Source organism: Callithrix jacchus, chromosome 2 (genome assembly GCF_049354715.1).
Source record: "Callithrix jacchus isolate 240 chromosome 2, calJac240_pri, whole genome shotgun sequence".
In the NCBI taxonomy this organism is placed as follows: domain Eukaryota; kingdom Metazoa; phylum Chordata; class Mammalia; order Primates; family Cebidae; genus Callithrix; species Callithrix jacchus.
In genome coordinates, this window is record NC_133503.1 from 156,368,789 (window position 1) to 156,393,521 (window position 24,733).

Below are 24,733 nucleotides of genomic sequence, written 5' to 3' on the forward strand. Positions count from 1 at the left end.
TCTAATCATCTCCTCTGTCACAAATGTCTTCATCATAACAAAAGAACTGAAGCAGGAGTTTCCTCAAAGATGCTTATCCTCTGTACCTTGTATTTGAGTCAGAGTTATAATGCCTTTTGGTCAGTCAAGGTTCCTTGTAAACAAAACCCGAGGGATCATGTATGTACAGATCAGGCAGCAGAGAATCCAATAAATAAACATGACAGAAACTGACATGCAAGTTTGCTAAAAGTGGAAAAGAGTCTAACAGTGAAATGAAGGGAGACAGAGGAGTGAGTGAATAGTAAGGAATGGACTTAAATGGTTTACAAGGAAAAAAAAGCTTTTACTTTATAAGCAAGAGACCTTACAATAAATAACAACTGCTCTTCCTTTCACGAATAAATTTCTTCAAAAACAAGGTATACAGTCAACCAGACATTTTATGTATAAATTATAAAACATGACACAGTATAAATAAATGTCTACAAGTCTCAACTATGGGCCTCATCCAGTAGACCTCACAAAGAATGCCTCTCCGTGTCCAATGAGTAACAAGGTGGCCTGGGAGAGAGCTTTAGGACAAAGGTCCTTTAATGTATAGTTTTCCCCCCAAATAAATAAGCATACACTTATTTACAGTATAGACAATATATTTTTCTTTTGTTCTTTTTCTTGCTTTTTTCTTTCTTTTTTTTGCCCAAAGGCTATGCCAACACTGAACACTTGTAGAGAGTTTACCACTCTAGAATAGAAGATATAGGAAAGCTGTAGTCCTGGTCTTCATCTTCCTCCTCTTCCTCGGGGTCTTCCGAAATGGCTAGATGGGGGAATACAGGGGAGCTGTTGTTTAAATATGGACAACAACAGCGCAGAAGCAGCTCAGTGTAAGTGTTCAAAGCCCTCTGATACAGCCATATTACAGCGTTGCATTTTTATGTGACTTGCAGTGAGATGCTTTTTTTGTTTTTGGCATCTGCTGTTAAGCAATAAGTTAAAAAAATTTTTTTAAACATAATCTATGAAGTCAAAAACTGCAGAAAGTTCTGAAGAATCAATGGCTCAGGTTTTACAGGCAGATTCCTGAAATTAGATAAAAAGCGCTCTTGTGTTCTAGGTATAACTGCTTTGAGTCCTTAATTCAGAGTAGAGGCAACTGCGAAAAAGCAGCAACCCATGTGTGATAACATGAAGCTGTCTTTGGAAAAAAACAAAAAACAAAAAACGTTTGAAGCAGTTAGTTTAGATTCAAATGTTAGTAAAGCAAACAGCAAAGCACACTACCAAAGCAAAAGAAATAGGGGTGAACAACTGGAAATGGATTTTTAGAGGCAGCCCATTGATGATCACTGGATAAGTCCTAAAAGCCAAGAAACGTTGCAGATAATTTTTCTGTGGATTACTGAATTGCTGGTGATACTCAGCAGCTATTTAACTTGAACAGAAATGGATTTTGTGGGAGATCTGCTTGCTTTCTAAGTGCCCATTCCCTAGGGGTTGCCCGGGAAAGCCTTAAATGGCAGCAAGGTTAAAAATCGCACTTACAGTTGCAAGATCCGGAGTGCTTTACTTCCAGCAGCACACCTGAGGAGCAGGCAGCTTCCTTCATAGCACACTCACTGGCATAAGTGGCATTGTCACTGGCACAGACAGGCTCATCCGACTTACTGTCAGGGCACTGCTCATCACAGAGGGAACACCGGCCTCTCCCAACCTTGAAATCCCATAAACATTTTTTCCCACCAGTGCACTGGATATCTTCACAGGACTTTGCTTCTAGGATACAATACATTTGTGATGAGTAAACTGACTTCCCCATATCCCCCTTTTCTCCCTTTCTCCTAAACATAATTTCTATGTTATTACAGATGGGCTAATGGAGCTTTTACGCAAAAATGCTGGATAATAAAACTGAAACTCAAATGCACACACACACATACACACACAAAAATCCCCTGCAGTTTCTTACATACTACATTAGTGTATGAAAATAGTATTTTTTTTGGAACAAGATGTTACAATATTCTTGAGTTAAATATGTATCTTATTATTTCCCACAAGTGGGATATTTTGCAAAAGAAAGAATTCCATCAATTACTAGAATCTGATAACAGATTTCAGGAATTGCTAAGTAATTATTTTTCGCTTCCAGCAAGTCTGGCACTTAAAAAAATGTGTAAAATTGAGTGAGTTCTAAGTTTTCTAAGATGAAATACTGTTTTTTGCTTCCTGCTGGCATTTAAATATATGTCAATGCCTCCAGAAGAACGGTTTCCATGAGGAATGCTGTGGTCACAACAGTTTCCCCAAATTGCAGCGTGTTTCTCCCTATGGTGTCTGGGGATGGCTTGGGCTTTACTTATTAGTTAACCCCACAGTTTAACACCAGAACTAGCCTGTTTTCACTTTTTCTTTCCTCAATCCAGAATACCTACTGATACACTTTCCCTCATAGGCTAATCCAATAGATCTGCCCAGCAGGCAGGTAGCCTTTCTCAGGTGGCAGGCACTGGAGTAGGTGACTCCATCATTCCCACAGATATATTGCTCAGAGGAAGTGGGCTCTGGGCAAATCCGATTACAGGTCACACAGTAGGCATTATTGGTCTGGTCCACCACACACGTGGAGCTGCCTGGACAGAAAACATCCCGACAGGTCTCTGGAACAAAGAAGGAAACACACATGAAAAGGTACCGTCTAGTCGTTAGGGAATGAGCACTTGAAGTTACTAAGGAAATCATGACACTGAAGCATCCAGCTTTCCAAAGGCATTTTGGGAGCCCTGTGGTTTTCAATAGAGAATCTATGACTCTAGGTTAAGAACATTAACGCCCTCAGCGTTCTTAATGAGTCTTGAGAAGTTAGAAAAGGACTCCTTTATTTGGTTTCAGTCTTATTATTATCAGGCTCTTACTGTGGACTACACTATCCCCCAGGGGTCTGCTAGAGGGTCTACTTTAGGTACAAAGCTGGAGGAGGGGCACAGATCCAGTCTTGCTCAACAGGGGAGGACCTACTTTTACATCTGCCTTGGTACTGGACTTCCAGTTCTGGCTGATCTTTACATCTCGCCTTTAAGAGCGCACATTCACTGCGGTAGGTTTTCCCATCCAGCCCGCAGACTGGACCCTTCCAGGTGATGTTGGAACAATCCGGGGCGCAGACGCAGCGCGGTTTGTTCTTCTTGTTCATTCGGCATTTTTTCCCGGGTCCACAGTCCACGTTCTCACACGTTTCTGTGAGTTGGAAACAGGAATGGATTAAAACCAGAGCCAGGCAGTCTGCAGGTCAGCCAGGAGGGCTTCGGGTGCCTTGCGCAATCCTGCAGCCCTGAGTTTGCGCTGGAGGGGCCCAGGCTCTCTCCTAGAAGATTGGGAGGTGGTGAAAGAGTGCGGACCTTGGGCTATGCCCCAAGCCCAGATCTCTCTCGTCAAGGAGCACGGGTTGGCGGGCTTCACCACCACACTTGGCTAAGAAGTCTGGGGTGTTTTGCCTACAGCTTTTAACATGCAGAATTCGAATTTGCAAGGGGAAGAAAGGGGAAGCCCATGAACAAAGCTCTCCAATCCCAAAGCCCAGCCAGGTAGCGGGGAAGCTGAAGGGGTATACGCCCTCTACTGAGGGCCTGCAAGTCGGGAGGGACTCCTACCTTTACAGGGGATGCAGTTGGGGGCGCCCCCATTGAAAATCATCCACTTGAAGAGTGTGTTGTCATTCACGTCCTCCTCGGTCCACGAGGTGCTCAGACGGCCGGTGCTGCAGCACTCCTCCTTGCTCAGTTCGGTCTTGTACAGAACCTGGCAGCGGCCATTCTTGGCTTGACGGAGCCAGCAGTTTCCAGCTGTGAAGAGACAGGGGTGGGGAGGTGGGTGAGTGAGCGGTGGCGGGGCAGGGGGAGGGGGTGGTTAGTAAAGGAGACCCGGCGGTGCGGACGGGAAGGGTGATCACGGAGGAGGGGAAGCGAGAGAGACGCTGGAGAAGCGGGGGGGAAAGTAGGAAATAAATCGAAAGGGGTGGAGGGGTGGGAAAAGAAGGTGGGGGGAAGCCCTGATCCCAAAGATGGGAGGTGGGCGAGAGGGAGGGAGGGAGAGAGGGAGAAGACAGAGCGCCCCAGCCATATCAATGTCAGTTACCAGTGACCCAGACACAACACGTGCAGCTTGCATTGACTTTTACTAGACTGTTTACTTTTATTCGTCCCATTTCATAACCTGCAGCGACTCGAAGAGCAGATTAAAGAACCTGACAAAAACAGGATGCGACGGATGTTTTTACATGTTGGTTTCATGTAGGCGGTACAGGAATTATTTGTGACAGGGGTTAAGAAAGTGGGAGAACGAGAGAGGGGAGAGAGAGACGAGACGGGGGGGCAGAGAGAGAGAGAGAGAGAGAGAGAGAGAGAGAGAGAGAGAGAGAGAGAGAGCAGATCAAGCAAAAGGCACTTGTGAAAAATGAAAGCAAAAAAAGCAACCCAGCCCAGCACGGAGCTACCCCGCGCGGCCTGGAGGCGCAGCCCGCCCGACGGGCCCGTTTTGCAATCCGCCAGACCCGGAGCACGCCTGCGGCCACCGCGATCTTTCGAAATCTCCGAGCGCTGCTTTCCTCCGCGCCCACGTCCAGGCACCAGGCAGCGCCTCTCCCCGAAAGGCGGGCAACCCAGCGCAGTGCCATGCAGACGGGGAGGGGCAGTGGCCAGGAGCGCAGTATACAACACACTTAAAATGTTAACGCTGAAGCAGGGAAAGTAATGCCTTAAAGGGGGCAGGTTTCCTACCATTTCACGGTTATACGTGCCTACTTCATACCTAGCAAGAAATCTTTGCAAGTGATTTATCCCTCTTCCCCCATTTTAAATGTTCGGATTTGGGCCGGGAAGACTTCTCACGAATCACCAATATGACTTTAACAATCATTGGACTGTAAACTGCTATTATTATTTTAAACATTCTGCCCAAAGACTAATTGAAATAAACAAATCTATTTTTTAAAGGCAAGCTTCAGAAATTTGCTGTTAGCCCATTTCAGAATTCAAGTCAGTTATGGGCTGCTCGCTGTTTTACAGAAGGCTAAGAGTCAGAAAGAAGAATGAGGCGGAGGGAAAAAAAACTAAAGTGCTGAAAGCACTTCGGGGTAATAATTTGGCTCCTTTTTTTTCTTTGCGGGGATGGGGGATGGGGTTGGAAGAAGCATCCACTAGGCAGAAAGCTACTTCCCTTGAAAAATTTCAGCACCCACATTTCCAAGTTTGGGCAAAGTTTCTGAAACCACGTCCCCCAGCCTCCGAAGAAAATTTCAGTATATCTCCCCCAACCCCCAGGTTCTCCCCCGCTTTTCTTAAAGTATTCGAAAGATCTGGGAAGGAGAGAAACTGCAAATGGGTCCACTGAAATCTCCAGGCTACTACTGATACTTGCTCCCTTAGTCAGACCCACAGAGGAGATCACATCTAAAGTTATCATGGCCAGAACTTGGAGCATCTAACCCTAACTACTCAGACCCCAGCTCGCTCCTTTTCCTTTTTCAAGATTACCGAGCTCCAAACTCCGTTCCCAGTCCTAAAGTGTCATTGCCTTCAATTTTCCCACTCCTCTCCATCCCGGAGTCCCCAAGTTGGTCCAACATCTTCCGAGAGCAGCGTTGCTCAGAACAGACCAAGTGGAGACCACAGAAAAGTCGACCCCCTTGCCCTCAGTCGAGCCTCCCCAGCGCATCCCCCCTCGCTTACCCTGGGCACTGCGGTCTTCCATGAACTGGCAAAGCAGCAGCAGCAGGAGGCAAAGCCCACCGGGCTGGTGCCTGGCGCGGACCATCCTGGGGGCAGGCGCAGGGCGAGTAGCGCGGCGGTGCCGGGAGCCGGCGCGGTGGCGGGTGGTTCGGGTGAGCGGCGCGCGTCGCAGAGGCCAGCGGCTGAGGGCGCAGCGATCCCGGCTCAACCCCGCGCTCGCCGCCCGCCGCCCGCGCGATTCAATGGACGTCAGAAGCCGGGCGCAGCCGCGCTTTAAATCTAGACGGGGGTCTCCGCGGTTTGCGGTGGGCGGTCTCCCAGTGTGTGGGGCAGTGGGAGGGCGGCCGCGAGCGAGGGTGTGCGCGGCTCCTTGGGGGTGGGGAGCTTTTAAAAGTTCAGTGTGAATCAGGTGACATTTCCCACCTTCTGGAAACCCTTCCCAATTATCTTTCGGAGGTGCCCGAAATCAAAACGACTGGAGGGGAATCGTCGAGTTCTTATTTGCGTAGGAGCGAGAGGGAGGGGGAAGGCGACCGGGGCGGGGGGTGGGGGCGACGCATCGGGGGTGGGGAGTGGGGAAGAACACCCACTTCAAGTTCTGCTCGCCGCCGCTCGCCGGCAGCGCCGGCGCGCCCGGGGTGGCGGGTGTGTGTGTGTGTGTGTGTGTGTGTGTGTCTGTGTGTGAGTGTGTGCGCGCGCGAGTGTGAGAGGGAGGGCGCGGTGGGGGCGTTGGAGGCGACGGCGGGGGGAGCTGGGGGAACCCGGGAGTTAGTCTCCGTGCTGGCGCTCCTCCGCTCCAGAGACTTTGCAAACGCCCGGAGAGCCCCGGGCTGCCCAAATATCCCGCCCCGGGTCTTGTCGGAGAGCGCCGGCCTCGGGGCAGTTCCCGGCCCCCGCAGCCTGGGCGCGGGGCCGGCGGGGTTTTGTGTCTGGGTCTGTGCGTGCCTGACTTTGCGGCCACCCCCAGCTCAGAGTTGTTGCTAGGAACCCCGGCCCCGGCACCTTCCACCCTGGCGGAGCGCTGCCCAGACGCGGCCCTTCGTCTGGGCGAGTCAGAAGCAAACAAAAATGTTTAACACCTCAGGCCCGGCCTCCCCCCGGCACAGTCTCGCCCTCTCCCTTTCTTTTCTCCCCTTTCACTTCGCAGCGTCTGGAGTCGGAGCCCGGAGCGGGGGCGCCGACGTAGGCGGTCTGGCCCCCCTTCCTCCCTTGCCCGGAGACTCCCCAGTTTCTGTCCTGTGTGCCTCTCTCAGTCTCCTCGGCTCCAGCCTCTCTCTCTCTCTCTCTCTCTCACTCTCTCTTTCTCTCTCTGTCGCTCTCTCTCTCGTCTTCTCTCTTTTCGCGGAATAAAAAAGATTGCAACATCCATAATGAACTTCTGTAGCCTCAGTTTATTAAGTACAGTGCCTGGCATTCTTTGCTGAAAGTTGGCGGGTCTCTCATTTATAACATTTTTTGGCACCGCTGAATGAAACTGAGGAGGCGATATTTCCTTTTATATAAAACGATTACTTCACGGAAAATGCTATATTGTTTATTCCAAAGCTGCCTCTTAAATGTCTGTTCTTTTCGCTTCTGAAGCCCGAAGGACAACAGACAGCGAAGTATGCAGACAAGATTCTTGGACATTCGCAGGTCACTGGGATTTGTTCTCCTACGGATTTCAAATCGGCCCTTCTTCCCCCTCCCGCCCCCTGCAACTCCCCTCCCTCTGCCAGACCCTCCCCCAGTCTTCCTCTCGCCCTCCCACCCCCCATCTTCCAGCAACCTTCCCCCCTCCACAACTGCAAATAACTCAGTGATAACAGATTTTTTTCCACCAACTGCAGGAGATAGTGCTAATCTTTTAATAAAAGATCCCATTACAATGGGATCTGTCTGGACAGACTATAATAGATCCCGAAATACAGCCGTGCTAATATTAGAAGACAGTTGTTTGGGTGCCTCTCAGACGGGCCCAAGCCCCCCTTTGAAAGTGGGCATGAATCACAAAGCCCCGCGGCCGCCGCACCTGCACCGCGCGCATTCGGTGCAGCAGGCTGGTAAAAACGGGTGACCTCGCCGCCGCTTTTCGCTTTATAATTACCGTCGTGAGGACGGGAGGGGAGGGGCTCGGGCGGCCCGGGGGAGGCTGGCTTTTTGCTCACTTCAGACGGCTGTGGGGGCTCCACATGCTTCTTAATCTTTCCAGAATCATGTTGTCTCTGTTTCTGTCTCGCTCTATGTCTCTCTCCCCTTCTTTCTTTCCCTCCCTTTCTCTCACCCATTCCCTCTGTTCTCTTTCCCCGACTCCTTTCCCTCTTCTTTCCTTCCCTCCTTCTACCCGGACTCTACCCAGACTCGCCCTCCCTTTTCCCCTTCTCTTTCTTTTCCCGTCTCCTTTTCTCTCTTCCCTCCAACTCATTAATGTAGAGTTGTTTAGTGCCCTCTAATGGCAGACGACATTAACAATTAATAGAAAACTGTCCCCTTTGCAGGAGCCGCCACTCAATGGCAGAGTTCCAAAGCTGAATTTATTTCTTCGTCTTTATTCAGAGAGATGGTATAGTGCTTATACAATGATGTGCTGGAGGAAAAGTTTGTTTTCTCTGCTTCAAGGTTCTCCCCACCTACACCAGGAAAAAGTTAAATGAAAGAGAAGTTAACACGTATTGTTACTTGACTTTTTCAAGCCCCCCCCACTTTTAATGGCAGCAAGAGACACAGCTTCTTTTTAAGTTAGGGCAAACAGTATATCCAAGATTGAAAATTAAACATCCCAAATACATAAAAGATCTTAAGATGGTAAGTGGTTGGATCTTATGGTGATGCTGTCAAATTCATTCATACATAATTACATGATTTTATGTTTGTCCCCAGTTTAAATATATTTATTGATCCTGAATTGGCCAGTAGCCTCTGGAAGCTGGGGTCTTTTTCTTAGACTTTCCACTCTAGGACTATCCAAAATATTTAAATTTTACTTATATGCCCAGTTGTATATGAAGTCATCTTGCCTGGAGAAATACAGAATCACATTTTAGTCCATATTTATTTTCTGAATATCTTTGGGAATATTGTTTTGAAGTTCATGATCTCATCATATTTTATAACCCTATAGCAAAGAGAACATGATATAACTTGCATGTTCTTTTTAGATTTTAATTTTGTTCATTCACATATGTACATATAACATGTTGATATAAAAGAGTCATACAAGTATACAAAAAGATTACCTTTTTGGGGGGAAGGTTATGTAGCTAAATGAAAATTAGAATAGAAGCAATTTGGAGGGGCTAATCAAAAAACTTGCATGTTTGAGCAAAACTATTTGGTTTATCCAGATAGTTATTTTAGTTTATGTGTATAGAAACAACTGATGTCACAAAAATTTTCTAAATTAATTTAAGTTGTAACCTCACAACTGCAGTATGATTGGGTGAAAGTTAAAATTTCCTTCCTATTTCATTTTTTGTCTGTGTAATGCCAAATACTCAGACCAGTCATTTGACTAAATTAACTGCATTGACTAGTTGTTTTGGCATCATGTAATTGTCTTGGCTAAGCCAAAGCAGACACAGTAGCTCTCATTGTAAAAAATGCCGCCACTCATAGGAGTCCCTCAGTACCAGAGGCTGACCCAGCACAGGATTACTTCTGTCCCAGAGAAGGTGGCCCTGCAGGTCAGGGCTGAGGTCACCATCAAACACACGGTGGAAAACACAAGTGCTGTGTGTTGCTTTTGCCCTTGTGAATAAGCAGCTTGGTGTTTGTTTAATGATACAAGCTCATCCTGTTTTTCAGCTGCACCTTGGATAGTATTGATCTGTTTGGGAGAACGTCTGCTTCAAATCAGCACAGATCGGTCACCATGACTCTTGTCATCCAGGGTTATTTTCTGATCATAACTGAGGAAGTGAGACATAGGTCAATACTGGTTCCATATGGGCTTTCTGTGGGCATCAGCAAGAGATCCATCCCATTTCTGTGGTATGAAATGGTACCACACCTGTTCAGTGACGTCACAGAAAAACAGCTGCTATTTCTTTTACTGTTATATTGTCTGTAAATGTTAAATATTGGGTTTGTGGATATCTAAATGTCAAGGGGAAATTTTAAAGTAAAAATGTCGCCTTTCATTTTTGTTGTATGCCTCCAAGTTTGACTTCTTATTTTTTTCCTTTCTGCTCTGCCAAAAAAAAATGTAAATTATGAGAAACAATAGGACCACTTTGTAACTGAATTTCTGGGCAGCACACAAAAAGACTACTGTTTTCTGATTGGTCTTTTGTCAGCTTCAAAAGCTATCTTCCTTCTGCAGTTTATAAATTTAAAATATTAGAGTTTAGCAAATGATTCAATCTAACTCCCCAGATAGCTATTTAAACTCATATGACATTGTTGTTTGAGACCAGAACTGACCTGGTTAAATTTCAGTACCTAAAAAGAGAATATGGAGGGAGTGGGGTGAGGTTATGTGGGGAGTATTTGAAAGTCATGAACTGAGTAGCTTTTTTTTTTGGCCTTAAAATTAAATGTCAAGCTTTTCTTGAAGTTAGGTGTTTTGCAAAATGAATACATTTTCAAATGCAAATAATCAATCTTGATTAAACAACAAAAGTTAAGCATTTGAAAAATAGGCTAAAATGTTTTTAAAATCATATTTTGTTCTAGGTACAAAACAGTTACTTAATGTGTCATAGTCTTTGGCATTATGCAACTTCACAGGCTAGCATAAAGAGTTGAGTAGGGGGTGGGGGGCAATAGTCTGTACTGGTTGAATCATTGGCGAACTAAAAAGTAAAGAAATGTGAGTACATAAAGCAATGTTTACCCAAGAGATCCAAACTACCAGTTGATTAAGATTTTTAAAAAATCATTAGAAAATGTTTTTTTGATGTAGTTCTAAGAAAACAGTGGATTACTTGAACTTTTCTCAGGGTTGCTTTGGTGTAATATAGAGCTGATCAATCATGGCTATCACTTCCGTAGATACTACTTGTTTCTGTGTAATTTTTGCCTGATTTTCCCCTTTACTGTTAGAAATATTTTTGAATTTCCAGAAGTCAGCTAAGCTACTTGTCATATAGTTACTTAAACTAGCCATATCAGTATATTCAAGTTCAACATAATTAAGCAATTAAAATAAATCTTAGTAAATAATTCAAATTATGCCTTAGGATGGGAATGTTACATTGGATTAATAGATAATTCTAAAATGTTTTAGGTCACTTTGACAATATAAATGATTCATGTATTTGGATATGACTGAAAATACTGTGTGTGACCGTTAGCACTTTTAACCTTGATTCCATTTACACTTTGAACTGCATAGAAGGTGTGAGGAGGGCACACCAGGAATTGCTGTTCAGTTTCCCTGACTTTATGTTGGAAACTATGTGTCAGTGAAAGTAAGAGCCACCTTTCTGGATTATTCATTGGCTGAAGGTGAGTAGCGTGTGCCAAGTATAAAATACACTTTGGTATATTTTATTTTCTGGTCCCTTATTTTAGCTTTCCATAGAGTAGCAGTGGTTTACATACTTAATAACTAGTTCTTTTCTAGGTATTTACCTACTTTTTTTTTTTTTGAGATGGAGTTTTGCTCTTGTTACCCAGGCTGGAGTGCAATGGCGCGATCTCAGCTCACCGCAACCTCCGCCTCCTGGGTTCAGGCAATTCTCCTGCCTCAGCCTCCTGAGTAGCTGGGATTACAGGCACGCGCCACCATGCCCAGCTAGTTTTTTGTATTTTTAGTAGAGACAGGGTTTCATCATGTTGACCAAGATGGTCTCGATCTCTTGACCTCGTGATCCACCCGCCTCGGCCTCCCAAAGTACTGGGATTACAGGCTTGAGCCACCACGCCCGGCTGGTATTTGCCTACTTAATATTACAATCAGTAGTTGATACAATTGCTGTTTGATCATCCATCATATTGTCACCCCACTTTTTAATTTGACATGAATCCTGTCTCATTTCTGATCCTGACTTCACCTAAGAAGTGAAATATTGTTGCCAGGCAAGTGTCAGAGCCCTGGCATTGAAAAGTGGTCAACTTGTGGGTTGGTAAGAAGAATTTACTGATGAGATTATAGGTTTGAAAGTGGAAAGTTTTATTAGAAAAAAAGAATGCTGCAGAAGCGCACCAGGGTCTCTCAGCAAGAGAGGACTGAGAGTGCTTTGGTAGATTTTTCCTTAGGAGTATTTATGGACCTTAAGTATTTATGCAGGACATTAAGAGTAATTTGGACCATATTAGCATGTAGGTCATGATAAACAATTACATTTGTAGATATCTTGGTGCCTTAATGTCAGCAAGGGTTGCACAATGGGTTTCAATATACACACATTCTGGAGATGTCTAGAAACCATAGTTACTTACAAATTTTGGGGAAGAAAACCTGGAACCATATGCCTGGTTTAGGTAACAGGGAAGTCTAATTACTTCTGAATTCCTCTGAAAAGGAATTGTGTCTCTGGATGGCCTGCTTGATAGTCACCAGGTGATCTTTGTCATCCTGAATTATGGTTACAATAAATCCAATTTCACAAGTCAGTTGAACATGATTTTGAATATCCTATTGCATCACCTTGTAGAATTTTCAGTTAGTCTTGGAAGCAGAGAGTGAGTTTTACCAGACACCGAATCTGCTGCACCTTGATCTTGGACTTCCCAGCCTCCAGAATCATGAACAGTATATTTCTGTTGTTTATAAAATTATTAAATCTAAGACATTTTGTTATAGCAGCAGCATGAACTAAGACAGACATTGTTCTTCAAAGGGGAGTTCATTCCAAATCAATTTTGCATTTTTCCTTTGCACCTTTGCAAAAAATCAAATTGCTTCATAAGTGTGTATCTATTTCTTGGGTTTCTCTTCTCTTCCATTGATCTATTTGGTGGTCCTATGCTGATTACTTACTATCTTGATTACTGTGACTTTATAGTAAATCATGAAGACAGGTAGTATAATTCTTATAACTTTTTCTTTTTTTTCAAGATCACTTTGAATATCCTAGTTATATTTATATATATATATAACTTTTAGAATCTGTTTGTTGATTTTGCAAAAAAAGCTTGATGGGATTATGATTAGGGTAGATCAATCTGGGGAGAATGGCATTTTAACACTATGGAGTCTTCAAAACCAAGAACATGGTATATCTTTGCATTTACATAATTCTAATTTTTCTCAACTGCGTGGGTGGTTTTTTTTTTTAATTTTAGCTGTCATTGAAAAACATGTTGAAGTAGGAAAAACATGCCATTTTCAGCTCTGCGTCTCAAAGGACCTCAATAGGTTATAAAGATTTTCTGGTGCAGGCTGATACTTGTTTTCAGACTTACCAAGCTGATTGTCTCCAGTCGGTCAAAAAGAGTGTATTGAGCACACTTACCAGGAGTGGTGTGTTGACTCATCGAAATCTCTGGCACGCACTCTTTTGGTGTTTCTTTTAGACCATCATCACTCCTTTAAATGAATAATCTTCATCACTGTGAGATTTATACTCAGTGAGTGTTAAGAATAATTCTCTATTGGTTAGTATTTTGTTGAGTATTATTTCATCATGTTGATGCAAATAGACTCCTACTCAAAACTATCCATTATTGTATTTAAGTTCTGAGAGATGGAAACATGCAGTTTCCATTATGCCAACATTTGGATGGCAGTTACTTTCTGCCTTCATTCTTTATTGGAAAGTTATGGCATCTTTTCTGTTGTTATTGCTCTCCCTGATCCATTCATCCTCTCTGTAGTTTACTTTTTCCTTGCATTTCATTTTCCATCCACCAGAAGGGCTGGTGCTATAGCCTAAACTTGTACCTTTTGTAGCATGTATTGGCTTAGTTGGTTTTTCATGTAAATGCCACATTCAAAAGTAAACAATACTTTGTATTGTTTATCCAACAGTACTATTAAATATTTAACAATGGGTTGAGGTCAAATGGTGATGACACAACATTTGGAAGTACAGGACAGATGATGCATTAAGTGTTGAAATAAATTATTTCAACACATGGTGAGCCTTGCTATTTTTTGGGCTCAAAAAAGTATATATATATACACACACACACACACACATCTGCATAGTGAAAACTACTAGATGAATTACTTAAAGGCAGTCTTGGTCAATGTTTGCTTAATCTTCCATAAATAGTCACTTTTTAGTTATCTAAAATTGTGAGTATATGCATATAGGAGGTTCATTTATTTGGTTTTTCAATGCATTAGATAAATGATTCTCTTGAACTGGTCTCAGTGCAATTTCCTTGCAAATAAAGATATGAAAATCATCAACAGGAAACATGTGTTAATGGCTCACATGCTGGGCAGATGGAAACATAGTGTAGAAGAACCATTTAGTTGAGATCATTTTGGCCCCAAGACTTCTAATTTTTGCCTTAGCAGAAAACATTGCCTTGGCCAGCCAGATGACACAACAATCACATTGTCAACATCTTCATTATTGCCAGAGAACCAGATTTCCTAAATAAACGATTAGGCAGTGATTCTTAACTTTTTCTTGTTCCCAGTCCTCTTGAGAAGCTATTGAAAGATATGGACAATCTCCCCAGAATAGCACACAGACACAAACACATACACAGCCACACAAAATTTGCATTCATTTTAAGGAGGTCACAGGCATTCTGAAATCCATGCATATATCTATTATTTTATTCTTTAATAATAGCTACCATGTTTTAGTGCCTATTCCATGCTAGACACATGAGATACATCATCTCTATTTTTCTTAACTGCTCTTCCAGGTAAATATTATTATCACCATTTCCTAGATCTCTCCACAAAATATAGGGTGAGGCTGAGTTGGAAGTACTTTACAGCCCAGCTTCTAAGAAGCGATTGTAATTTAGGCTTCCCAAGGATTAATGAGAAAAAGAAACAGATCTGTAATTACTCCTATATTCTAAGCAATTTAAGATAATTTTAAAGATAATGGTCTTCTACTGTTATTCATAAAATCTGAAGCTGAAGAACATAAAACATGCAAGCATAAAAAATCAGTTACATTTTCCAAATTCTCTCATGAGGATAGAGAAGCAAACAAAACTAATCTAGTTGTAGCTTTCTTGGAGATTTTAAGATAAAAGAGAAGGCAGATATTAAATACGTAAGTACTGTACAATAAATTATGATGAAGAGGGTTAAGGAAAGTCTTCTTGATGAAGTGACCTTTAGCTATGATTTTTAGTTGAGGAGGGGTTAGTCAGGAGAAGACAGTGCTTGTGGGGAGGTGGAAGAGTATTTGCAAAGCCCAGGAGACAAGAAAGGAACCATTTTAGGAACCAAAAGAAGTTTAGTAATGACCAAAGCACAGAGTTGGAGAAGGAGAGTGGAAATTGAGGAAAATGAAGTGGATGATCTAGATTATATAAGCTCTTGTAAAATCTTGGGCTTACTGGTTTTCCAGAGGAAACCCATGGGAATATTGTAAGTAGAAGGTGGCCCGGGTCCCTTTTCACTTAGATACGCCCAGCTTGATCTGTGGAAATAAATGAGAAGGCATTAACCGTGGTAAAAGGGTTAACTTCGAGAGATGATTAACAGGTAGAATTGATAGATTCTGTTGATTGATTGAATGTGGGGTATGAGGGAAAAGGAGGAAACAAAAATAACTCTTGGGTTTCTGGTATGACTAAGTGAGGGGACGGTAGTATAATTTTCTACATGATTATTACTTTGAAACCTAGTTTCTGCTGAAAAGGCAGAATAAATGTTTATTTTTTCCCCCTTTACGTTTTTAAAGTAAGATGTACGTTGAATGGCTACGTCAAGTGGTGTTGACAAATGAGGTTTCTGTTGTTTGCTCTTGTTTTTCCTTTCTCAAAAGCTGATTCTCAAAAGATATTATGGACTTATAGGTATTCATAGATTCTCAATTAACTGTAATCACTGTTTTTTATTGCCGAAATCATTGTAATTTTGGCCAGTAGAAGTCCTTTCAAGGTAGCCTCTGTATCTTTTTCACACAATCCCATTAATCCTGGAAAGTTTGCTTGCTTTTGGTGCAAATTGTCCTAGACTGACCTTATATCTTTGCTGACCCAGGCACAGAATTAGCCTTTCTCCAAGAAGACCTGATTTTTTTTTAAATTGGGGAACAGCATTAGAGGTGAAAATCTGGGTGCTAGAGGTGCTCCTTGCTACTATAGTGACATTGCTTTTAGGATATTTCAATGACAGAGCTAGAAAAAACATATTTTTTAAATCATAAATTTATGTTGATAATTCCAGTTCCAATTCTTTTTTGTTTTGTTTTGTTTCTTTCCAGTTCCAGTTCTAAAAAAAAAATTACAGCTTTGGCTGGGCGTGGTGGCTCGTGCCTGTAATCCCAGCACTTTAAGAGTTTGAGTTAGGCGGATCACCTGAGATCGGGAGTTCAAGACCAGCCTGTCTCTACTAGAAATAAAAAATTAACTGGACGTGGTGGTCCACACCTGTAATCCCAGCTACTTGGAAGCCTGAGGCTGGAGAATTGCTTGAACCCAGGAGGTGGAGGTTGCAGTGAGCTGTGATCGTGCCATTGCACTACAGCCTGGGTGACAAGAGCATGACTCTGTCTCAAAAACAAACAACAAAAAAAATTTTACAGTTTTATTGAGGCATAGTTCATGTACCATAAAACTGACTTTATTTTTTGAGACAGGGTCTCACCCTGTCAACCAGGCTGGAGTGCAGTGGCATGATCATGGCTCATTGCATCTGGACCACTGGGCTCAAGGGATCCTTCTACCTCAGCCTGCCAAGTAGCTGGGACTATAAGCAGGGCTTGGCTATTCTTTTTTTTTTTTTTTGTGATAGTGTCTTACTGTATTGCCCAGGCTGGTCTCAGACTCCTGGAGTCAAGCGATCCTCCCGCCTGGGACTCCCAAAGTGCTGGAATTATAGTCATGAGCCACTGTGTCCTTCAAAACGTACTTCTGAAGAATATAATTTAGTGGTTTGTGGTATATTCACAAAATTACAACTGTCCTCACCAGCCGATTCTAGGACATTTTTATTACCCAGAAAGAAAATCTGTACTCATGTCACTTCCCATTCCTTCTTTTCCCTAACCCCTAGCAACTACTAATGTATTTTCTTTCTGTATGGATTGGCTTATTTTAGACATTTCATATAAATGGAATCATGTAGTATGTGACCTTTTGTGAAATTCTGCTTTTTTCACTTAGCATAATATTTTCAAGTTTCATCCATGTTGTAGCATGTATTATTAGTGCTTCAGGTCATAAAAATGACTGAACAATATACCATTGTGTGGATATATGACATTTTGCGTATCTGTTCATCAGTTGACAGACATTTGGGTTGTTTCCACCTTTTGGCTATTGCAATGAATGCTGCTATGAACATTCACATACAAGTTTTTGTGTGAGCATATGTTTTCATTTCTCTTGGGTATATATATGGGATCTCCATGTTTATCTTTTTGAGGAACTATCAAACTGTTTTCCAAACAGTCTTTTGGAAACCATTTGTCCCATTTTACATTCCCATGGCAACGTATGAGTGTTCCAGTTTCTCCACAGCCTCTATAACCTTTATTATTAATCAACATTTTAATTATAGCACTCTTAATAGGCGTGAAGTAGCATCTCATTGCATTTGTTTTGTTTTTGAAAGTAAGTTTTACTTGAAGCTAAAGTCATATAAAGAGATGGTATAAGGAAGAAATACATAATAGCAACCTGTAAATTTCAGCCTGAAGAAATTCAAATATACCACAGTGAACTTTGGTACTGATAGACACAAGAGAGGAAAGTGGCCTACAGAGGCTGCAGCACAACTTAAGGAATCTGTTTCGTAAGGAAACACATTTCCCAGGTAGGGCACAAACTCTGCAGTTAACAAGAAAGCAGTTCTTCACCAGCACATAAAGATGGACATCTTGCAACTAAACCATAGCAGAGGTGAGGGAACGGGGACACTTATTCGCAGCTGAACTTCTTTTGCATAAAACATGCCAGGCATAATTCCCTGGTCTTGCTTTCACCTCTGTGTGGTTTTGATCTACATTTTCCAATTCAGTTTTAATGTTCTGTTAATTTAATTTTTTATCTTATAATTTTTAACTTAGAATTTTATTTTATCATTCTCGTGGTGCTATGAAAATCTCAATTCCTGGTATCATTAATAAATCGCTTATTTTTTCTATGCCATTAAGAATATGATTTTAATGCCTTGCTTTTTTATGGTATACAAGATTTTAAAACCCTTTAAAAATATTTTATCTTAGAATTTGTTCCTTAGATTTTGTCCTCTTTTGTAGAGAGAACACTCTTTTCAACAGGCTGGATTTGGAAAAGAGAAAAGAGAATTTACTGAAACAGAAACACAGGGGAAGGATAATGGTATGTCTTGGTAAAGTTTTAAACAAAACAAAACTAAAAAAATTTTTTTTCCTCCTGTGTAAAAAAGTAATACATGTCACAAACATTTGGAAAATATAGCATAAGAGAAAATTGAAATCATGTGTTTTCTTACCACCCAGAGATAACAGTGATTAATGTTTTGTTGTATATCCATCCAGAGTTTTTTATAAACCTAAAGGCAGTGATTCAGGGGATCACCAATACCAGTCTAACAGGGCAAACAGCATCTTAACCAGCAGAGATCATGGTATTCTGGAAAATACACTTCTCACATTTCAGGATTCCTGCCAACATGCAGGGTCTAGCTTTGAGAAGAAAGGCTGGTAGGAAGTAGACAAGGTTCAGGGTTCTTAGCCCGCAAATTGAGTTTCAGGCAGGCTTCCAGATTTGGTTGTCAATGAAGATATGGGTGACAGGATGGAAAGTTCCTGGGTCTGGGGAAAGTTACCTGTTGCCAGGCTCTGTAAATAGTGGGGTGATGGCTACTGTGTGCTTCCTTTTCCTGTTGGGACTATCTCAGGAAAGGAAGCAGATTTGGTTTCTGCAGATGGAGCTCAACAGAGGCTCCAACCTTGGGTTCTGAGGAAGCGAAGGGCAGGGACTGACTGTGCCGCTTGAAAGTGAAGTCCACTTATTTTCAATTATATTACACATGTTTTGGGAAAATAAACCTTGAAAAATGCATTTTAACATAGTGATTTTTTTTTCAGCCCAATCTACTAGCAAATGTAACTAAATGTTTAAAGAAGCACTATAGAGATGTGATCACTGAGTATATCATGTTAATGACTGTTCTTAATGGAAGGAACAGAAAATTGTATTGTTATGGAAAGCAATTAGAGATATTTGAGGAATGTGTATTCTTGTTGCTCTTACAATAGCTCAACAGCTTTTTTATAATAGCTTTCAAATGATGTCTTTTCTCCAGAAAGTTTGAATAAGATGCAAGCTACACATTGGTAGAGTGCCTTGTCCAGTTGTGGGTGTTCAATAAATATTAAACACCAGCAACAATCATTTAAATTTCCTATGTTATGTTTGCCCGAGAAAGGATTTCTTCAGCAGAGCTATGGATTAAGGATACCCTGGGGCTGCAAGAGAGAGAGACATAGTCACTTTACCCACAGCCCAATCCCACACACCAATGTGTCAGAACAAAAAGATCAGTATATGGTGGTAACTCCTGCAATCCTCCCCACACACTGAGCTGCCTTTTCTTGCTATTGGCTCTTTATGAATAAAGAGTTGAATCAGCCTGTGATAAGGCAACTGAAAAGTACTAGCATTTTGAAAGGGATAACCTGTGAATATGGTCTTGGGTTTTACTTACATATTTACATCTCCCCAGGTCTAGCTGCAACTTGAGAAGTTGGAAATAAGGAGATAAGTATTCTTTGGCCCAAATAAAGGGCAGAAGTCAGTCTCCCCTCTGATCTGCAGTCTGGATCTCATATCTGTGAGTTGAATCTCTGTTACATGAGGAACAAGTACAGCTTGTGCAACAGAGGTCCCCCTGTGTGGATCTGACAGGAGAAGTTTGCTCTGAGTGTCATAGTGTTGTTTTCATCTTGATAGACTAGCACAGTCTGGTGAAATGGTTGGGGGAGGGTGCCGGGGAAAGGAGAAATGCCCAGGTAGCTGAACAATGAAAGCTTACATGTTACATGTCAGAAGTGAAAGGGAGCTCAGTGAAACCACTGGTGAGCTGAGGCAACTGAGACAGTGGAGTGGGAATTTCAGGAAGAATAACATTTGCAAAGGCTGAAAATAATCAAGAGAATCAGAAGCATGTACTTGAAAAGTGGGAAATACAGTGATATGTCCACTAATCACAGCACTATCACCATCTCATCTTTAGTCTGTGATGAGGATTCAAAACTCAAGAGAGACCTGTCTTGACCTGTGTCTATACTTCATGTTGAAGTATTTATTTTTGTTCTCGGTGTTAGTAGATGCTGCTGCTGAGAGCATTACTATTCATGTGTATGAATGGGGCTCAAAGCTGCCCGGTTAATGACACACAGTCCAATCTCATCTAAGCACACATGTAGACAGGCTGCCTGTTACCACTGATGGCTTTGCCTGTTCACCTCTGGGGCCACATGAAATCTCATTTAACAAAAAGCTCCTCCAGGTTTGAAATATTCAGCATTGATCTGTTGACGGCTTTGGTTTCCCAGGAGTCAGAGTATATGCCATATTTACTAACTGTTCAGCTTCTACACATTCTTCCCACTCCTCTTCACTTGGCTTTGCTTCTAATCAAGCCCCTTTGGCCTGTGGCGGGTGCAGCTGCTGTGGTTTAGTGCACATGTCCAGGGACAGAGATTGAATGAGCCGAGCTTAAATGCTGATGGAGTGACTTTGGAGCTGTGTTTTTGGCGCCCTTATGTTTCCACTCATGTCGGTTCTGGCACATGGGTATTGATGTGGAGACTGCTGGGGAAGGCGGGTGGGGATCCAAGTTACTGTTGTTTGTCCTTCGAACAGGTGCTTAAAGGGCACAGGTTTAGTTGACAGCCTGATGTCATGCCTTGTTTTTTTGGGGGTGATTTCCACCAGAAGGGAGCTTCTTGGAACAAGTGTCCTATTTTTTCAGTCTGCCCAAGCATCTCTGAACAAGTTTCCTAGGTGGTGGAATTTGCATTTAGTTCTCCCCCCATTGGATTTGTGACGGTTTCTTCTGCGAAGGTGGCTACCCTACCTCAGATTTGGATTATATTTTTGCATTGGGATTATTTTGCATCATCTAAGACAGAGTCCCATGGAATCTCATGTAATTTCTTGTGCTTTGGGTTTAGCAGTAGAGTCACTGAATATATAGAAGTTCCTGAATGATTGCACCAACGTTACATGATACTGCCTTCTGTGCTGGCTTGATTTTTAAGAGGATGCTGGGCATAGTCTGATTCTGGCTTGTAGAAGCATGGTTTTGTCTAGCACACTGCACAAATAGATGTACCCGAATTCAACTGGTGGTAGAGAGCAGATTTCATACTTCAGCAAAGTCTGCCATCGAATCTAACATACTGGCTTTATCATAATTTTAGGAGTTTAGGGAAATTCTCTTGTCAAGATACCTACTTGTTAGGAATCTGGTGTAAGAGTATGATGAGTTGGGTTAACAGAATATTGAACCAATAATATCAAAGATGTGGAACTAAAGCAGGCCAGGATTAAGTTTAAATTTAAGAATCAAGTTCTGTGTTTTTCGAGGATTGTCTCTGATACCACAGAACTTGGTCCTCTTGGTTCATTGAGGAAAAAATCTATGTCTGTAAGACAGATGTGAAATTTGGGCACTTATTTTCTTTGCCATATTCCATATTCAAAATTTCTGCTTCTTATCAAAACTTCTCTTTCCAAACGAAGTTATATGGCTTGGTCAAAATAAAAACAAAAGGGGTGAAGTATACACATAAGAAAATGTCTCTTATTTGTTAAGTTGAATGATTGATATAATATCAATTTATGTGTGTAAAAATTAAATATTGTATATATTTTATATATATAAGATTTTTACTGTATATAGAAATGGGAAGATATACACGTTATGTAATAAATTTCTATATTGGGGATTAAGGAGGGGATTTTTATTCAGTATATTAATTCTGCAAAGAAAAAACACATATGTTTATTGGTCAACTTTGGCTTTCTTTGAGGAAACCCTCATTCCTCTATAAAGTGAAGCAACATTTTTTAATGTACCCTTACCTGCTTAAGGATAATAGAAAATTCAGGCAGGTTGAGTATTGGCAATTCTCAAAGATAAAATTGAAGAGAGTAAACACTAAGAGTTAAACTAGTTGAATGAAGAGTGAAGGTTGCCAAGTATAAATATGCTAGTCACTTCATTATGTACAGCTACTGCAACTGACTGCTTTTGACTCTCAAGGGAGCAAAATAAGAAATAGATGCAATTGTATCTCCGAAGGAGTGTCTAATTAAGGTATGAACACATTAAACAGCCATGGACTAATTCCAAAGCAACCTTAATTCATGTGAGTGACAGTGTATCATAGATGGATATATCATATCCAAGGGATTTCAATACAGAAACATATTCTGTGTGAATTTATTATTGGCTTAGCTAGTCATGGTCATTTTGTTTCCACAAAAGGATCATTTGAAATCAGTAAATCCAATTCAAACAATAAAAATGAAAATGAACAAATCGTATTTTAGTCTTCCCCAGAAGATTGTAACTTTTATAATCACTATGGATAGAATGCTGTGGAAGAATGGAGGCATCAATACTTAATTTTTTTTCTGAAGGAATAGGAGAAGTGCTCATAACATATAGAAAAGATGTCAAAGAATGAGAATTATTTTGTTATAAGAAGAATTAATAAACATTCCAGAAAAAAGCACAAGAAAAAGCAGAAATGTATGGAGAGCATAGGATTGTGGGGCAGGTAATTGATGAATCTGTGCAGATTAAATTGTGTAGGTCCTAGAATGACAAATTAAGACATTTAGACTTGATCTTGTAAATAATGTAAAACTGTTAAAGGGCATGAAATGATGAGATTTGTACTTGTTATTATGAAATACACACAACAAATTGTACTTAAGAAATTAAAAGAATATTTGAAATGAAAACCAATGGGATAAGTTTATAGCTTCTCAAACAGGTGCCATTGACATTTCAGGTATGCCTATTTACCTGATCATACTGCATACGATGATGGCCAAAAGACGTGATGATGAATGAATACAGTCTTTGGCACTAAACCCTTTCCTACATAAAGCTGAAATAATAAGATTGAAAAATTAAATAATAGCTTTGTTCACAGTTCCAGTTTTTTGCTAAATATTGTACAAAAAATAAAACCTCAAAAGCAACAACCAAAACAAAAGAGAAAGCCTAGGGGATTAAGAAGTCAGTAAGTTTGCTTAAAAACTTTTGTTGGGTTCACAGTATCATTACTAGTAGTACTCCTAACAATTGCTTACTTTTAATGAGTGCCTACTATGTGCCGTATGGTTTGCTTTTATTAACATTTAAAATTTCTTCTAATTCTAATTTTTACTTTTTCAATAAACCTTATTCGAGAGTAGATTTAGATTTACAGAAAAGTTCCAAAGATAGAAAGTTTTACATACCTTGTATTCAATTTCCCTTATTATTAATATTCTACATTAGGCCAGGCATGGCTGCTCATACCTGTAATCCCAGCACCTTGGGAGGCTGAGGTGGGTGCATTGCCTGAGGTCGGGAGTTCAAGACCAGCCTGGCCAACATGTGAAACCTTGTCTCTACTAAAAATACAAAAATTAGCCAGGCATGGTGGTGCCCACCTGAAGTCCCAGCTACTTGGGAGGCTGAGGCAGGAGAATTGCTTGAACCCAGGAGGCGCGGGTTGCAGTGAGCCAAGATCCAGCCTGAGTGCAGTGAATTGAACCCTGATTCAATTCAAAGAGATGTTAAAGATTTCTTGGTAATGCTGTGGGCAAGTGGAGGCTGCACAGGGTTTCCCCTACCAAATGCAAACACTGTTCGCATAATCCTAGCATCTTTAAAACACTTGTGCATGTTCAGATCCTCTGGAGTCTGTAAAAAGAAGGAACAGAGAAATTCCAGAGAGTCTTTGTCCTTTGCTCTTCTCATTAGTTTCCCCAACCAGAACTCTAGTTGAGCAACAGAGTGAGACACCATCACAAAAAAAGAGAAAAAAGATAAGAAAAAAGACAAATCTTACATTAGTATGGTACATTTGTCACAATTAATGAATCAATATTAATACAATATTATTAAGGAAAGCCCATACTTTGTTCTGGTTTCCTTATTTCTACCTTTATTTTTTCTGTTCCAGGATCTTTCCAAATACCACATTACCTTAGTCGTCATACTTCCTAAGGCACCTCTTGGCTGTGGCAGTTTATCATGGTATTTTAATCATCATAATCATTCCATGTGGTAGGACTATTATAATTTTTTTAACAGGTGAGAAAACTGAGTAACAGAGAAACTATAGCCACATAGACATGGGAATCAACTTCAGAAATCCGGGCCAGAACCCCCACTCTTTAAGCACTGCAGTGTTTCTAATGTATTGGGTACTCATTAAAAGGAAAACACATGCACAGCTGTACACCTGAACTCGTGACATAAGGCTGCATATGGTAAGTGTTCTAAAACCCAAAAGGTAAAGATTATTTATGGCTTGTAGGAGTTAAGTGAAATTTGTGAAAGATTTCAACAATGAGATAAAGTTTGAGCTAGGACTTGAGAACTGGGAGGAATGATAACATGATAGATTATAGTTCTTTTCAAATGTGTTAGACTCCTCATCCAAATTCATTTTTATAACTTCTCCAAGGTTTTGTCCTGGCATGAATGGCTTGAGGACAAGAATTTTTGGGTTCTGGTTTAATAAATTTTCAATGATCAAACAAAGTTATGGTTTGTAGAATTTCATTTGACTTTGAAGAGGACAAAACATTTAAAAAATATGTTTTTCAATCTATTTATGCTTAGTCTGAGGATTACTTTTGTCACATTCTCAAGCTCTTTCCTAACCAACTGGAGATAAAGATGAGGACAATTTTGTTTGATTAATGCATTTTTGATTTTTTTTACACCATTCTGGCACATGCAAAGTAATGAATAAAAATTTGATGAATAAATGAATGAACCCTGATTCAATTCA

General features: G+C 41.2%; 1 protein-coding gene and 1 long non-coding RNA gene across 7 annotated transcripts in view; both read right to left on the reverse strand.

Moving 5' to 3' along the window:
- Positions 1–614: 614 nt before the first annotated feature.
- FST (follistatin) lies at positions 615–5,953 on the reverse strand. 3 transcript variants are annotated; one of them, XM_008992077.5, is made up of 6 exons: positions 5,706–5,953; positions 3,630–3,821; positions 2,998–3,216; positions 2,415–2,639; positions 1,525–1,752; positions 615–799 (listed from the first exon to the last, which is right to left on the reverse strand). In XM_008992077.5, the coding sequence occupies exons 1-6, from the start codon at positions 5,788–5,790 to the stop codon at positions 717–719; spliced, it is 1,032 nt and encodes a 343-aa protein (XP_008990325.1). In that variant the 5' UTR covers positions 5,791–5,953; the 3' UTR covers positions 615–716. The 3 variants fall into 3 exon arrangements, with proteins under 3 accessions (XP_008990325.1, XP_002745032.1, XP_002745033.1); XM_002744986.7 differs by having other exon boundaries at positions 1,525–1,755; XM_002744987.7 differs by having other exon boundaries at positions 615–1,062; positions 1,525–1,755.
- A 1,574-nt stretch (positions 5,954–7,527) lies between these two features.
- LOC144581608 (uncharacterized) overlaps positions 7,528–24,733 on the reverse strand; it is a 57,631-nt gene continuing 40,425 nt past the window's right edge. Inside the window, exons 1-4 of one of the 4 annotated variants that reach the window (XR_013532652.1) lie at positions 19,411–19,595; positions 15,108–15,190; positions 13,085–13,158; positions 7,528–8,314 (exon numbers count right to left, since the gene is read on the reverse strand). This is a non-coding gene — a long non-coding RNA (uncharacterized LOC144581608). Of the gene's footprint in view, positions 8,315–13,084; positions 13,182–15,107; positions 15,191–19,410; positions 19,596–24,733 lie in introns of those variants that run through there. The other 3 variants (XR_013532650.1, XR_013532651.1, XR_013532648.1) reach the window with 3 other exon arrangements.